Genomic DNA, 18,245 nt, shown 5'->3' on the forward strand with positions numbered 1-18,245 from the left:
ATACAATTCCCAACAGGGAAGAACACAGGTTTTCACCATGACAACGGCTCCTTGTATGGCACATCATCTTCCTGAGTGTCTGATCTTCTGGGCTGGCCATCTTCTGGGCTTCCCTCCACATCCTCCAGGAGGTTGGCTGTAGAGTTGGCTATGCCCAGTCTTAGTGGGGATATGGTCGAGGAAAACACCTAAAGGACTGGATATGATACATACAGTGCATTCGGAAAGTATTCAGACCCCTTGACCCTTTTCCACATTTGTTACGTTACAGCCTTGTTCTAAAACGGATTAAAAAAAACAATTTCCTCAGCAATCTATACAGAATACCCCATAATGACAAAGCGAAAACAGGTTTAGATTTTTTAAGAACATTTATATAAAATAAAATAAAAAACAGAAATACCTTATGTAATGAAGGTGATGTAATGAAGCTGAGGTGCATCCTGTTTCCATTGATCATCCTTATTAAGATGCTTCTACAACTTGATTATTTCTGCAGCATTGAAGGTCCCTGAGAACAGTGGCCTCAATCATTGTGTAACCTTTATTTAACTAGGCAAGTCATCATTCTTAAATGGAATAAGTTTGGAACTCCACCAATTAGGCCAAACGGAAGCCACTCCTCAGGAAAAAGCACACGACAGCCCGCTTAGAGTTTGCCAAAATGCACCTAAAGGACTCTCAGACCATGAGAAACAAGATTCTCTGGTCTGATGAAACCAAGATTGAACTCTTTGGCCTGAATGCCAAGCTTCACGTCTGGAGGAAACCTGGCACCATCCCTACGGTGAAGCATGGTGGTGGCAGCATCATGCTGTGGGGATGTTTTTCAGCGGCATGGACTGGGAGACTAGTCAGGATCGAGGCAAAGATGAACAGAGCAAAGTACAGTGAGATCTTTGATGAAAACCTGCTCCAGAGTGCTCAGGACCTCAGACTGGGGCGAAGGTTCACCTTCCAACAGGACAACGACACTAAGCACACAGCCAAGACAACGCAGGAGTGGCTTCGGGACAAGTCTCTGAATGTCCTTGAGTGTCCCAGCAAGAGCCCAGACTTGAACCCGATCCAACATCTTTGGAGACCTGAAAACACTCCAACCTCACAGAGCTTGAGGTCTGCAAAGAAGACTGGGAGAAACTCCCCAAATACAGGTGTGCCAAGCTTGTAGAGTCATTCCCAAGAAGACTCGAGGCTGTAATCACTGCCAAAGCTGCTTCAACACAGTACTGAGTAAAGGGTCTGAATACCTATGTAAATGTGATATTTCTGATGTTTATTTTTGATAAATTAAAAAATGTCTAAAAAACTGTTTTTGCTTTGCCATTATGAGTTATTGTCTGTAGATTGATAAGGGGAAAAAACMATTTAATCAATTTTAGAATAAGGCTGTAACCTAACAAAGAGGTGGAAACCTAACAAAAGGGGTCTAAAAACTTTACAAAGGCACTGGACATCTGTATTATACAGTATGTGGTACGTGATCATTGAGTTCTATAAAAAGCCAACACTGCTAAATGGAACCCATCCAAGGTTTCTAATTGGAAATTAGAATCGACTGGCAATGAAGGATACGACTGGTGCTTCAGGAGCGTTCTTCTTTTTAACTTTCTTCTCTTTGTCTTGTCAGAGAATGATCTGGCGATTTCAAACAGCTTCTTTCTTGTTGCTAGGTGGGAGAGACAACAACAGTATCATCACAAAATAAATTACCAGAACAAAGGATTGTAAAAAGGGTTTGCCTAAGTATGCTGTTCTCTTGATTGAGTTAGTTAACAAGCCATTGCCAGAGAGACACGGGATGGTAATAATGTGTAGAGGTTGCCTTACATTTGCCCATGTGTTTGAGTTTGTCTCTAAACATGGCGTCACTGACACAGCAGTACAAGCCTCCTCGACCCTGATCTCACAGTGCTCTCCTGGAAACAAAGAAGGAAGTTGTAAAAGACAAACATATATTAGCACACACACACACACACAGCACACACACACACACACAACACACACACAACACACACACACACACACACACACACACACACCACCACACACACACACACAACACACACACACACACACACACACACACACACACACATCACACACACACACACACATTGACACCACACACACACACACACACACACACACACACACACACACAAACACAACATGTGCTCACACATACTGTACGAACACAAGAACACACATGCACAAATAATGAACCTGAGTAGTCAATCAACAATTTACTTCAAACTTGTTGCAATCTATAAATAAGGACAAGCCCCCGGTGCCGACAACATGGATGGTAAATTGCTGAAGTTGATAAAGGAATAGATGTTTGCGCCTGTCTGCCTCATCTTCAATTTAAGCCTAGAGGACAGTGTATGCCCTCAGGCCTGAAGGAAGGCAAATGTTAGTTTTTCGGACAAATCACCCACTCAACCTTATCTAGGATCTATTATTGAATAATGTGGCGATTGAGCAAGTTGAGGAGACTAAACTCCTCGGTGTAACCCTAGATAGCAAATTGTCATGGTCAAAACAATTAGACTCAAATGGTTTCTAAAATAGGAAGAGGTCTGTCAGTGTTTTGTCGCACCTGAACTACTGCCCAGTTGTGTGGTCATGTGCGGCAAAGAAGGATATACAGTACCAGTCAAAAGTTTGGACACACCTACTCATTCAAGGGTTTTTCTTTATTTTTACTATTTTCTACACTGTAGAATAATAGTGAAGACATCAAAACTATGAAATAACACATATGGAATGATGTAGTAACCAACAAAAGTGTTGAACAAATCAAAATATACGTTATATTTGTAATTATTCAAAGAACCACACTTTGCCTTGATGACAGCTTTGCACACTCTTGGCATTCTCTCAACCAGCTTCATGAAGTAGTCACCTATAATGCATTTCAATTAACAGGTGTGCATTGTTAAAAGTTAATTTGTGGAATTTCCTTCTTAATGTGTTTGAGCCAATCAGTTGTGTTGTGACAAGGTAGGGGTGGTATACAGAAGATAGCCCTTTTTGGTAAAAGACCAAGTCCATATTATGGCAATAACAGCTCAAATAAGCAAAGAGAAACGACAGTCCATCATTACTTTAAGACATGAAGATCAGTCAATGCTGAAATCTTCAAGAACTTTGAAAGTTTCTTCAAGTGCAGTAGCAAAAACCATCCAGCGCTATGTCGAAACTGACTCTCATGAGGACCGCCACAGGAAAGGAAGACCCAGAATTACTATTGCTGCAGAGGATAAGTTCATTAGAGTTACCAGCCTCAGACATTGCAGTCCAAATAAATGCTTCAGAGTTCAAGTAACAGACATCTCAACATCAACTGTTCAGAGGAGACTGCGTGAATCAGGTCTTCATGGTCAAATTGCTGCAAAGTAAACACTACTAAAGGACACCAATAAGAAGAAGAGACTTGCTTGGGCCAAGAAACATGAGCAATGGACATTAGACCGGTAGAAATCTGTCCTTTGGTCTGATGAGTCCAAATTTGAGATTTTTGATTTTAACCTCCATGTCTTTGTGAGACYCAGAGTAGGTGAATGGATGATCTCCGCATGTGTAGTTCCCACCGTGAAGCATGGAGGGGGTGCTTTGCTGGTGACACTATCAGTGATTTATTTAGAATTCACTTAACCAGCAAGGCTACCACAGCATTCTGCAGCGATACGCCATCCCATCTGGTTTGCGCTTAGTGGGACTATAATTTGTTTTTCAACAGGACAATGACCCGACACACCTCCAGGCTGTGTAAGAGCTATTTGACCAAGAAGGAGGGTGGTGGAGTCAGATGACCTGGGCTCCACAATCACCCGACCTCAACCCCATTGAGATGGTTTGGGATGAGTTGGATTGCAATTGGTTCCAGAACAGAGCAGCATGTATTCCATGAAGATATACATGGAGGGTGAATGTCAGTGGTATGCATGTCAAAGTTGAGGAGAGATTGACTGCATCACTATTGGTCTTTGTGGGAGGTGATGATGGGTTAAAAAGGTACTGAACTGTCTGTTCAAGCAGTTGGCACACCGTTAGGACACTCATCGGTACCAAACAAGACATTCAGCCAGAGGTCTCTTCACAGTCCCCAGGTCCAGAACAGAGGCTGGGAAATGCACAGTATTAAATACAGCCATGACCCAGGTAACTCAAGCTAGCAATACAACCAAATAAAAAAACAGATAAAAGAAAACCTTACAGAACGACGGGGACTGTGAAACGACAGACATTTAAAAAAATCTATTTGATATTATTATGTAATGTTATGTATATTACTGTTTCCTGGCAGTGGCTAATTGGGGATCCTAATAAAATACTAAATTAATCATTAATAATAGAAAGCTATTTATCGTGTCAACAACTACTTGGAGAAGATTTCACCAAACCCAGTCTTAGCAAGTAAAAAAAAAGATAGATAAAGATAGGTGGTTAGATATGGGATGTGATAAAGTGAAGTTATCAAAACAAACCAAGTCATTGAAATGTGTAGGCCTATTGTGTGTTTGAAAAAGAATGCGCACCCACACACACATTTACTGGTGAAGCTTATGAATGATATCTACCTGCTGTGGAATTCTCCATGTAAGTGGATGAATGATTGGACTTGGATTTCTTTGATTCATACTTCAAGCGATCTAAAACAGAGAGAGCTGGATGTTATGATGCAATACGGGACACTAAGAAACATTTATGAAGTGGGACATGGTTCCCAAATGTATACTATTGTAGGATAAAGCATCATAAGATACAAAAGGGACTTTGTAACTAGCATATCATGAAAGAGAGAGGAGCATTTTCAACAGTGGCTGACTTGCTCCGTAGAAAGCATAAACTTCACTACTGTACTAGCCTACTGTGTCCTGAACATGTATTCAGTGTGTTAAAGTATATCGTGCAGGTGACCATGTATGCATATCTGTGTGTGACACACACACACACACACACACCTCTCTCCAGGGCAACGAGGAACTCGCGGTTGCGCTGCAGCTCTCTCATGAACTCCTCGTTCTGGAGGAACAGGGCGATGCGCTCATCATCCAGGTACTGTTTCAGTTTACGCTCTTGCTCTGTGCCTGCCACCTCCACGCCCTCGGCACCACCTGGCCCTCCAGGGGCCCCTAGGGCTCCACCAGCCCCTGGCCTGGAGATACCTCCCTGGGCCGTCCGCTGGGCGACGGAGGACAGAGAGGAGGAGGAAGAAGGTTGGGACAGACTGCTCTGTGAGCCCTATAGGAGGAGAGATGGAGAAAGAGAGGTTTAATTTAGTTGCTATTGATTTCTGTAAGCAGGATGTCACTCTGCTGTTAATGATGATGTCATTATGGGTCGGCAGGTAGCCTAGTGGTTAGAGCGTTGGACTAGTAACCGGAATCCCCAAGCTGACAAGGTAAAAATCTGTTGTTCTGCCCCTGAACAAGGCAGTTAACCCACTGTTCCTAGGCCGTCATTGAAAATAAGAATTTGTTCTTAACTGACTTGCCTAGTTAAATAAAGGTTAAATAAAAATAAATAGGGTCCTCCCGAGTGGTGCAGAGGTCTAGCTGCGCCACTAGAGATTCTGGGTTCTAGTCCAGGCTCTGTCGCAGCCGGCCACAACCGGGAGACCCATGGGGCGGCSCACAATTGGCCCAGCGTCGTCRGGATTAGGGGAGGGTTTGACCAGCAGGGATGTCCTTGTCCCATTGCGCACTAGCAACTCCTGTGGCGGGCCGGGCGCAGTGCACATTGGTGCGGCTGGCTTCAGGGTTAAGTGGGCATTGTGTCAAGAAGCAGTGCGGCTTGGTTGGGTTTCGGAGGACGCACGGCTCTCGACCTTCGCCTCTCCCGAGTCCGTACGGGAGTTGCAGCGATGAGACAAGACTGTAACTACCAATTGGGGAGAAAAAAGTGGGATTTTRTTTTGGTCATAGTGCTAATGTTTTTTTGTGTGTGGTTTTCTTCACATCTACTGTGTACCTGTATACTGTCCAGTTGCTGTGGCAGGATCCGCAGGAAATCATCTGGAAGGTTGCCAAGCAATGGCGGATTCCAGTTCCTGTAGCTGCGGACCTGCCGGTGACCTGGAGGTGGCTGAGCCTCGAACCTAGGTCAGACAAGGGTCAAAAAAAGGTTACGGTCAGACTAGATAGAGATTCATATGCCATGTCATACTAGATTTAAACTAAATGCACACATCATACATTGCGTACTGATGCTGTGAAAAGTAAGCAATGCATGAAAACACAAATAATTATTKATGTCTGTTTGTCTTTACAATAAAATCATCTTTGAGCAGCAGTCACCACATTTAACACATTACTTTGTACAGTCCAAGAAATAAATAACTGACTAAATAAATTCTAAATAATGCCACTTTAATATATTGTATTTTATACCATCTACTGCACCTTGCCTATGCTGCTAAGCCATCGCTCATCCATATACTTACATGTACATATTCTAATTCACCCCTTTAGATTTGTGAGTATTAGGTAGTTGTTGGGGAATTGTTAGATATTACTGCACTGTCGGAACTAGAAGCACAAGCATTTCGCTACACTCGCATTAACATCTGCTAACCATGTGTATGTGACAAATAAAATTTGATTTAATAACTGAATCTCTTAGCTGGTGGTGTGAAGCAGAAGAAATGTGGACATGATCTTGAATCATAGACTCTTGGGCTTGAAGCAAATTCAAATACATGGAGGTCCAGTGATACACAAGCACCAATTACACACACACACACCAGCTGGAGACAGCATTGCAGTTCTTAAAACGGCCACCAGGCGGAGCATTGATTTACAATAAGAGCATGTGGTAAACTGTGACATCAACAGACCCCTGCTCCTAATTCAGAGCATGTAAATCCCAGAGAACCACTTCCTCTGGGCTTTAAAAAGAGTACAGGCTAGGGGATTGCATGTGAACAAAAGGTCCTGTTGGGGTTTTTAAAACACGCATCCTTCCTTCCTCCCTTTCATAAAGTAATCAGTGTTCATGTTTGAGATGCACATATTCTATAGAGGATTAAAGGATTACCACTCCGGGCAATGCTTAGATCTGTTGAATTGTATAGTATAGTACAGAGGAGGCTGGTGGGAGGATATATAGGAGGACAGGCTCATTGTATTGGCTGGAATGGAATAAATGAAATGGTACCAAACACATGGAAACAATGTGTTTGACACAATTCTTTCCATTCTAGTCATTACAATGAGCTTGACATCCTATAGCTCTTTCCCTCCAGCCTCTGATAGTATGACAATTTACCTTGGTGGAGGAGTGGGCGGGGCCTCTGGGTACTTCCTGTCATAGATGTGCATGTCATAAGTGGGCGGTGAGTAGACAGGAGGCGGTTCCTCGTCAGAACTGTCCGGTTCTAATGTCCTCTCCAGAACCTGGCCCGGGGAATGGAGGAGAGCAAGAGAAAGATAGAGCATGTCCCTGATCAATAACATTCATACACATTTATCCATTTAAAATCAGTCATGTCAGTAAGATAAATAATTTCAGATTTATGAAAGAAGCTGGTTGGGTTAGTGTCTGATACGGAAACTGGAGCACACAAACAGCACTACTTTTAGGCATTAGTGCTGCCTTTACTATTTATATTCTAGTGAGATGAGATGGGTTGCAGTTCCTTTCTTTTCTGTGTGTGGTAGTGGTACATAATGTATTTTTTATTATTGATTAATAGCTAGACTACAACAAGAACAGGAGGGGAGGGAGAGAGGCCAGTAGGCCAGCAGAGGATGTGGACCAGCGGTCCCCAATTACATTCAGCCATTAGCCAATTTTTCCTTGAGCTGATGGTCGGAACATAACTATAAATAATTTGTAGACTGCAAATTAACCGCAAGAATCCCAAACAGATATATTATTTAACAAAAACATAATCATTTCAAACCTTTATTACAGTTGGGATATGATCACATATGCCTTTCTATATATGCGTGGGAATACTTGGGAACATATTTCCTAAATAAAACAATTTTGCACTAAGCTTCGGTGATATACCGTATACCGGGGCATTTAGACATACAGATGGTATGATTTTCAATACCGAAAATCCTACCATCAGCGCGTGCTACGCCACTGCTTATAACTAACTATAAGTTAACTATCATAGATGTGCCAAATAAATTACATCCAGCTCAGGGCTCCAGCTTTGCAGTTGGTTTGCTAACTTGCTAGCTAAGTGGCTAGATGGCAAGATCAAGCTTCTTGGTTACAGCAGAAACAAATCCATCCCTTTCCTGGATCAAGATCAATGTTGCCCAATTTATTTTATTTAATATATAGTGTCCTTTTTGGGCACTTCCAGTAATACCGTATACCTCAGTATGTTACAGAAAGGATATGACCGTATGTTATGGTATAGACAGTATGGTACAGAAAGGATATGACCGTATGTTATGGTATAGACAGTATGTACGGAACAGGATATGACCGTATGTTGGTATAGACAGTATGGTACAGAAAGAGTATGATAGTAGGTATGGTACAGACGTATGGTACACGAAAGGATATGAAAGTATGGTACAGACGTATGTGAAAGAAAGGTATGACAGTACGGTATGGTACAAGACAGATTGTAAGAAAGGGTATGACAGTATGGTACAGTACAGAAAGGGTATGACAGTATGGTACAGAACGTAGGTACAGAAAGAGTATGATGTATGGTCAGTACAGAAAGGGTATGACGAAGTGTATGGTACAGAAAGGATAGACAGTATGGTACAGACAGTATGATACAGAAAGGGTATGACAGTATGGTATGGTACAGACAATATGGTAAAGAAAGGGTATGACAGTATGGTACGTATGGTATGGTACAGACAGTATGTACGAAAGAGTATGATAGTTGGTACAGTACAGAAAGGGTATGACAGTATGGTACAGACAGTATGGTACAGCACAGAAAGGGTATGACAGTATGGTATGGTACAGAAAGTATGGTACAGAAAGAGTATGACGGTATGGTATGGTACAGTATGACATGGTACAGACAGTATGGTAGAGAAAGGGTATGACAGTATGGTATGGTACAGACAGTATGGTACGACACAGAAAGGTATGACAGTATGGTACAGAAAGGGTATGACAGTATGGTACTATAGTATGGTACAGAAAGAGTATGACGGTATGGTATGGTACAGTATGACATGGTACAGACAGTATGGTACAGAAAGGGTATGACAGTATGGTATGGTACAGACAATATGGTACAGGAAGAGTATGATAGTATGGTACAGTACAGAAAGGGTATGACATATGGTATGATACAGAAGGGTATGACAGTATGGTACAGTATAGTATGGTACAGACAGTATGGTACAGAAAGGGTATGACGGTATGGTATGGTTCAGACAGTATGGTCAGAAAGGGTATGACAGTATGGTATGGTTCAGACAATATGGTACAGAAGGTGGACGGTTGGTATGGTCAGACAGTATGGTACAGAAGGGTATGACGTATGGTACAGCACAGAAAGGGTATGACAGTATGTACAGACAGTACGGTACAGAAAGGGTATTAGCGGTATGGTATGGTACCAGTATGGTATGGTACAGACAGTATGGTACAGAAAGGGTATGACAGTATGGTATGGTACAGACAATTGGTAAAGAGGGTTGACGTATGGTACAGTATGTTATGGTACAGAAGAGTATTATAGTATGGCACAGTACAGAAAGGGTATGATAGTATGGTATGGTACATAAAGGTTGACAGTATGGTACAGACAGTATGGTACATCACAGAAGAGGTATGACAGATGGTACAGAAGGGTATGACGGTAGGTACAGTATGGTGTACAGACAGTATGGTACAGAGGGTATGACAGTATGGTATGGTACAGACAATATGGTACAAACAGGGTATGGTATTGGTTCAGACAATATGGTACAGAAAGGGTATGACAGTATGGTATGGTACAGAAAGGGTATGACAGTATGGTACAGACAGTACAGTACAGAAAGGGTAGACGGTATGGTATGGTACAGTATGGTATGGTACAGAAAGGGTATGACAGTATGGTACAGACAGTACAGTACAGAAAGGGTATGACGGTATGGTATGGTACAGTTGGTATGGTACAGAAAGGTATGACAGTATGGTACAGTATGTATGTACATACAGTATGGTACAGAAAGAGTATGATAGTATGGTACGTACAGAAATGGTATGTCAGTATGGTACAGACAGTATGGTACAGAAGGGTATGACAGTATGGTACAGCACAGAAGGGTATGACAGTATGGTACAGACAGTACGGTACGAAAGGTTGACAGTATGGTACAGACAGTATGGTACAAAGGTATGACAGTATGGTATGGTACAGACAATATGGTACAGAAGATGACAGTATGGTACAGAAAGGTATGACAGTATGGTACAGTACAGACAATATGGTACAGAAAGGTATGACAGTATGGTACAGTATGTATGGTACAGGTAGTATGGTGGGACAGAAAGGGTATGACAGTATGGTATGGTACAGACAGTATGGTAACATAAATGGTATGACAGTATGGTACAGAAAGGGTATGACAGTATGGTATGGTACAGAAAGGATATGACAGTACGGTATGGTACAGTATGGTATGGTACAGACAGTATGGTACAGAAAGGGTATGACAGTACGGTATGGTACAGTATGGTATGGTACAGACAGTATGGTACAGAAAGGGTATGACAGTATGGTACAGAAAGGGTATGACAGTATGAAAATGTGGATCCCGTCCAACCTTACTCTTTTCCTGGTGATTTTACAGTATTTTACATCCAACATGATAACAATGCAGTGGATAGCATCCGTCTTACGTGCTCCTGGCCAATTCTGCTATTTCATGTGTTTTTTAAGCTGATCTTAACTTTTTTTGTACATAAGGTCTCTACCATCATTTCCTATGAATGAAAACTTTGGAACATCAGAACAGCAATCACTAACCTCGATTTGGACAAACATTTCTATGTTCTGCTTACTCCGGACCAGACCCTAATCCCCGGGACTCGAAAGGAAGCTGTGGCGAAAGAGAGGCAGGCGAGCCAGAACCCTGACGTGACTAGGTCGGCGAGCAAATAGACAACCACTGCCCTCTATTCAACTGGCAACACTGGAGAACAAACTGGATGAGATCCGCTCGAGACTATCCTATCAACAGGACCTGAAAAACTGTAAAATCCTACGTTTCCCAAAGTTGTGGCTGAATGAGGACATGAATGTACATCTTTCTGGTTTTTCTATTGTGGAGGATGAATCAGAATTAGTTGGGTAACATAGATAAATAAGATGTTTTATTTACATAATATGCTTATGTGAGATACTTGTCATTAGAATGTCTCCCTTTGGACTATACTGTTGGCAGTTGCACTTTCCCTTCTCAGCTAGGGAAAAGTAACTTGGAGCCCAGAGGGGAGAGGTCAGGCTTGTCTTTTACATGTCTCTGGTAATATGCAGAATATCAGAAAGGGAGAGGTCAGAATGGAACATTGTCTTCATATGTGAATGTATCTGTTAAACCATGTGAAGGGATGGCGTGATTAAGGGGGAACCAATTATCTCTTGGCTCCACAATGTCTCCTTAGGTCACGACCAAAATGAGTCCATGGGGTCTGTTAGCAGCAGCTTGGCCATCCATCCTACTTTCTCTGGACTGGATGTGTGTAGGCCAATGTTTGGGTTCCTCCTTCAGGCCTGGTTGCAGAGAACGTTTGTTCCTCTATGGCTCTTATTTGTCTCTGGGAGAAAGAAACAGGCTTTGTTTTAGAAACTGGAAAGTGAGACTGCAACTGTATATCCTAGCTTGTTGGTGAGTTGGATTATGGGCGTATAACGTGATTCAATATGATATTCTTCCAGTGCTGGCCATGTAAAGTTTCACCTTTTTCATTCAAATGCCAACTGTTTAGTCTACAGCGAGTTGTCTGGGTTGCCATGGTAATGCCTGGCAAGGTTGAGCAGAAAGGCAGAGTGGGACACAGTCCATCTTTCCCCCATGAGATACCCTCTTGGACAAGGCCATGTCAAATCTTGTGGAACCATGTCAGTTTTCCCTATTCTATTTCAATGGCTCTGGGGCTGTAGCCTTTTAGCCAGTAGTTGTATTGAGCCTAGGTGCTTTATTGGGATTGGAGCCTAGGTGATTTCTTCTCAGTAGAGCCTAGGTGATTGCTTCTGTGTAAGCCTAGGTGCCTGTTAATTAAAGGAGCAATTACATGTGCGTATTACAGAAACCTGGTAGCTTTGCTAACTCGTTCATACCCCCCCACCCTCCTTATCTCCCTCTCAGGTGCTGACTGTTTTAGACCAGAGATGCAGGTTCCCCAATTTGGCGCTCCCCGGACCTGAAACTGGTGACGGGACTGAGGAGTGGACACAAACCAAAGAACCCTTCTCTACAGCCAGCCGTGTTGGATGCAGCTGAATAACAAGCTGAGGAGGAGAAAAAGAAAGAGCATTCGATTCTTCGCTCCATTCAGAGGACTGCCATCCATGTGGTGGTATGATGAGACTGTGAGTCAGGAGAAACACAATCAGACGGGAGCAGAGTGATAAAGGGAGAGAAAGAAAGAAAGAAGAAAGGCAAGAAAGGTGGAGGATTAAGGGTGCGAGGTGAGTGTCTAGGTGCCCTCCTAACCCTAGGTGATAGCACCAGTCAGGGCAGCAAGATGACCAGCCTGTTCAGGCGCAGCAGCAGTAATGGAGGCTCCAGGGAGGTGGAGGAGGAGGGGAGGCAGTGGTGGTTCCACCCCAGGAGATCTCAACAACAGCCGGCCTAACCGACAAGTCCGGCGCCTGGAGTTCAACCAGGCCATGGAGGACTTCAAAATCATGTTCCCCACCATGGATTACGAGGTCATCGAGTGCGTCCTGCGTTCCAACAACGGGGCGGTGGACGCCACCATCGACCAGCTCCTCCAGATGAGTATCGACGGAGAGGGATCAGATGACAGCTCTGACTCCGATGATAGCATCCCACCAGAGGTCAGTCAGTGCAGGGTCACTGACTCTCTTCACTTAAAAATACAAATACAAATGGAATAGTACTGTTTGTCCATCTTTGGGGCAGAAACTGAAGCAATCGACGGCGTTTTTCGACAGTGAAGATTGCCTTGCTCATGCTGGTGCACCACATTGCCCTCTGTCCCCGAGTATGCAGGTACTCTCAGGTAGGTGGTGAGATCTAAGAGGCCCTGAGGCCACTGGTGCTATTCGAAACGCTTAACCACTGCTTTTTGCACCATTATGGTTCTTGCATCTCAACCTTCACGCGCCAGGTCGATTACTACGGAATGTAGCAGAAGCATGCACAGCAGCCAACTCGTTTTGTGACTTCACAAAAAACAGCTGGAGCGTATTATGTATGAGACTAATGTATGTAAATAGAACTAATGCAGGTGACGAAAGCTGATAGCGTAACGATGGGACCAGCACTGTAAGCAGATTAAATAAGTATCTAGGATATGCATTCTATGTCGAGCTGGGTCACGGTTTATCACGCCCATAATCCGTTAACGGTCACTGCGGTTATCTGCGAGGTGATAAGACAAATGGCTGTGGACGATACGTGTAGGGGTGGTGCAAAGCACTCTAACCAGTCATAGTGTCGCTTGTGCAGTCGAGTGGTGAGCCAGCTATGTGGGTCCCAACGCCAGTTCGGCATCCCTACCACGCCAGGCCTGTCTATTCGGCCAATCGCTCCATAATGCCATGTTATTAAGATATACTTGTTCGTGACGCCGCCCTCGTCCCACGCCTGGCATTCTTGATATGTCTGTCAGCCTTATTCGCAGTGCCCATAGACTACACTCATAGAAAAGCAGCACCTTGGCTGTTTTGCTATTTCGTACCTCAACCACTTCTCCGTCGCTCCGATATCGCGTGATTCCCTTCCTCGCTAGACACAGGGATATATCATCCCATATTCACATTAAACGGAAAGACAGCCGCTGAACCTGCTCTCCCCTGCATAAGGGTGACGCGGAAGAGATATACTCTCAATAAAAATCACCGTTAATAACCTCATGCCCCACCTCGATACACAAGCGAAGGTGGGAGGAGTACTCCACGCATAATTGGACACAGAAGCTGTGTGAAGACTAATAGTATGTAATAATAGAACCCTTCCACTACAAATATCCATGGTCTAGTTGGCATTCTTTGCAAAACCCACCTCCCCTACTCCCTAGACTCATAATTAAAGTACGACAACCGAAATCTGCAAGCGTTTTCGCTGAGCTCCGCTACCAGATGCAAATGGCAAATAGAACAAATAAGAACAGGTGCTAGACCCAAAATTAAGCATGGGTCACGATGGGAGAAAGTCGGAAACCGACGGCAATCACAACGCGTCTACATTGAGCATGTAAGCGGCCTTCCTTGCCGATTAGATTTCTTCGGGACTCGTCTATGCAACCACGAATACTTTCCATGTTTATACAGCAAAACACAGGGATGGAATTAACTCTTCTCGTCTGTCTCGGCAGAATAATATAGTGAAAATACTTTGGGGTAAGTAGGCAGAGAGATATACGTTCTAATTTGTGTTGTGTGCGACGTGTATGTGATCCATCGCTCTTCAGCACCAAGCCAAGTTAGTCTGGGTCGCGTTCGAGCGGTAAATCGACGGGGCGAAAGAGTCTCCAAAGCAACAACAAGTAATACGCGAATTATTGGTCGAGACAAACCATAGTCAACATATTTTTGACAATATACCAAAATCGCATTAAAGTCACTCTAAAGAGTACTCAGTTATATCTAGACCACGTCTAACTGAGCCTACTACACACACCGCGCCCCGTGGTCGCCGGCCCCGAGCAACCTACTTCCCATTCTCCTTCCCGAAGATCCCCCACAGCCATCATCTACTCTGATTAATAGCATACCTTAGTCATTTATGCTTGCGCACGAGGAATAAAGAACACTTCACGGTATAAGACATCTATAGAGATAGCCATCTAAACCTCACAACGTCCAAGACACTTCAGATGAGGAGGAGGAGGAAGATCATATGTGAAAGGAATCGTCCACGCTTCTATATTCGGAGATATTATTTAACAAGTGTTCCTCTTAGCAGGGAAGACAAATACTATGTAAATCTATTCACGCTAAACACGATGTAGAAGAAATAACCACCCACAATCACTTCTTTATTATATCACATGGCGCGAAGTCTCTTCTCTACAACGGCGCTATCAGGTTGACTATCACAACTCCTTCTGGACTACACAAACTCTCTAAGATACCTTGGTTAAGATAGTTGGGCCGAGGCCACACAACGACTATTAATATCTGCATCTTACAGAACCTGCACGAGCGCCTTTTCGGTGATACATAACCTTGCTCGAGGTAGCGTCCTATGAGGGGGGTTTTATGTATAACTGGGATAGTGTTGGGTTCGTGCCTAGCCACACAACATAAATGATGAACATAGTTTTGCGAAGGGGTAGAAACCCAGGTGAGAGATATATATACACATTGCGGCACACCACTTCGATCACTATATGTCCGCACTTTAGTAGCATATTTCTAGACTAGATGAAGAAGCAAATGGGGCTGATGTAATGACCAGAAATATATAACTCATCCCATCAACAACGACCTCTCCCCTTCAGTAGGACCAAACCATACATGACAAAAGTCCATGCACGCAGGTGAGGAAGATCTCATAAGACTTCCTCTGCCTGCGCCACGTTGGTGCGAGAAAGCGCTAGTCCCGTGAAGAAAATGAGCCCAGCGGAAGCCATATGAATGTCAGAAGCTTAAAGGCTTTCTAAAGAATGCACTCGAAAAGCGATATTTATCAGCACCGAGAAAACCAATAAGATCTGAAATAAAGATAAATAAAAAGAAACCCCACCACGAAATGTCCAACTCGGGTGCTACCCCAAGAGCAATAACGGACCTCTCCAAGCACAAAAGAAGGCGGAACTAATAGCCAAAAACGATAAATACCAAGCCAAGAGAGTTGAGTACAACTTCCTCCCATAATTCACGTAGAGGCCGTTTGCTCAGAATGCATTGCGGAGTGGACTCTGGGGACCACTGTAAGGGGGGGCAGGTCAATAAATTACAATTATTATCTATATATCAAAGTTTTGATTCCGCAAAAGCCGTTAATGGCATAAATTGTAAGGACACCCATAAACAAACCAAATGGGTTGTTATCACATATAAAATATTACCACCTAGGTAAGTTCAGGGCCGTGCGGAAGTATGCCTGAACGGTCGAAGTGCGTAGTGCAGGAGGTGAGTCTGAGGGTTGAGAAGTGAGCTAGATGAATAAATAAACATTTGAACCTAAAATAACAGTGTTGTTTGACAGTCTATACGAAAGACAAATTAGCGCTCTTTAATGCACAGGTGAGATGATTAGGGCATTTGGTGTGACAAAATTTTTAAAATTCTTACTTTTCAATACAGGGGTTGGCCAAGTGAAGCTATACCAAACAAAATGGCGAAATATGCGTTTAAAATATTCTGTATCGACAACACAACGATTTATCATACATTAAATATTGCTTACTTTGAGGCTGTTCTTCCATCAGATTCTTGGGCAATGTATCCTTTCTATGTTATAAACGTCTTTTGGTCGAAGATGTCCTCTGTCCTTCGAAATGTCCACCACCAACGACCGACACCCTAAAACGTGTCCAAACTTTCAGAGTGCACAAACAAGAAATTCCTCAAAATCGCACTAAACGGATATAAATTGCTATAAAACGGTTCAAATTAACTACATTATGATGTTTTTAACAACTATAAGACTGAAAACATGACCGGAGAAATATTGCTGGTTAGAAAACGATTTGGAACGAGGCAGGTCCGATGTCCTTCACGCTTCAGGCGCACGATGAGAAAGGGGGGTCTCTGTAATTTTGGTCTTTTATAATGGCTGTGAATGTCCCATCGATTTCATTGAAAACGTGATGACGTACAGACACCCAGAGGAAGACGTAGGCAGTGTCGGTTTCTTCATAGCATTCACTGTCGCCTTAAAAACAGACCCCAGATCAGAGGTAAAAATTTCTGAAATCTGAACCCTGTCATGAAAAGTGCTGTAGAAATTGTTCTGTACCACTCAGAGACAAAATTCCAACTTCTATAGAAACTAGAAGGTGTTTTCTATCCAATAATAACAATAATATGCATATTGTAGCATCAAGAATTTAGCACGAGGCAGTTTAATTTGGAGACACAAATATGCTAATGCGGAACAGCACCCCTATAGTTGCAAGAAGTTAACAAACATAATCGATAATATTTCAACGGACCGTAACCTATTCAATAAGAGAGAAAAGAAATGGAGAGCTACCCCTCTCGCGCGCAGGAACTAATCAGAGGACACCTGACTAGTTTTGAAAAATCTCGCTCATTTTTCAAAATAAAAGCCTGAAACTATGTCTAAAACCTGGGCACAGCCTGAGGAAGCCATTGGAAAAGAAATCTGGTTGATACCCCTTTAAATGGAAGAAAGACGGCCAGGAAACACAGATAAAAATTTAAAATAAACATCACTTCCGGGTTAGATTTTCTCAGGTTTTCGCCTGCAGAATCAGTTTTGTTATATTCACAGACAATATTTTGACAGTTTTGAAACTTTGGACTGTTTTCTATCCTAATCTGTAAATTATATGCATATTCTACGATCTGGACCTGAGAAATAGTCCATTTACCTTGGGAATGTTATTTAAAAATAAAATATAAAATCTGACCCCTAGCGTCAAGAGGTTTTAACTCAGTGCGGATGTTGACTGTAATCCATAGCTTCTAGTTGGGGTGTGTACGTACGGTCACTGTGGGGACAAGGTCCTCAATGTACTTATTAATAAAGTCGGTAACTGATGTGGTAAATCATCAATATTATCGGATGAATCCCGGAACATATTCCAATCTGTGCTAGCAAAACAGTCCTTAGCATAGAAACCGCTTCATCGGACCACTTCCATATTGAACGAGTCACTGGCACTTCCTGTTTGAGTTTTTGCTTGTAAGTAGGAAGCAGAAGGATAGAGTTATGGTCTGATTTGCCAAAGGGAGTGCAAGGAAGGGCCTTGTATGCATTTCTGTTTGTGGAATTAAGATGATCTAGAGTTTTGTTACCTCTAGTTGCACAGGTGACATGCTGGTAAAAATTGTTAAACAGATTTAAGTTTCCCTGCAGTAAAATCACCGGCCATGAGAAATGCCGCCTCTGAATGTGCATTTTCTTGTTTGCACAGACATTGTGGAGCCA

General features: G+C 43.0%; 1 protein-coding gene across 1 annotated transcript in view; it reads right to left on the minus strand.

Moving 5' to 3' along the window:
• Nucleotides 1–18,245, minus strand: part of LOC111949849 (CUE domain-containing protein 1) — a 58,915-nt gene that overhangs the window by 2,920 nt on the left and 37,750 nt on the right. Inside the window, 8 exon segments of the mRNA XM_070434209.1 lie at nt 37–159; nt 1,576–1,669; nt 1,831–1,872; nt 1,875–1,919; nt 4,587–4,658; nt 4,971–5,250; nt 5,980–6,106; nt 7,276–7,403. Of these exon segments, the coding sequence (XP_070290310.1) occupies nt 37–159; nt 1,576–1,669; nt 1,831–1,872; nt 1,875–1,919; nt 4,587–4,658; nt 4,971–5,250; nt 5,980–6,106; nt 7,276–7,403 (911 nt within the window).

This window comes from Salvelinus sp. IW2-2015, linkage group LG22, assembly GCF_002910315.2.
Source record: "Salvelinus sp. IW2-2015 linkage group LG22, ASM291031v2, whole genome shotgun sequence".
NCBI lineage: Eukaryota > Metazoa > Chordata > Actinopteri > Salmoniformes > Salmonidae > Salvelinus > Salvelinus sp. IW2-2015.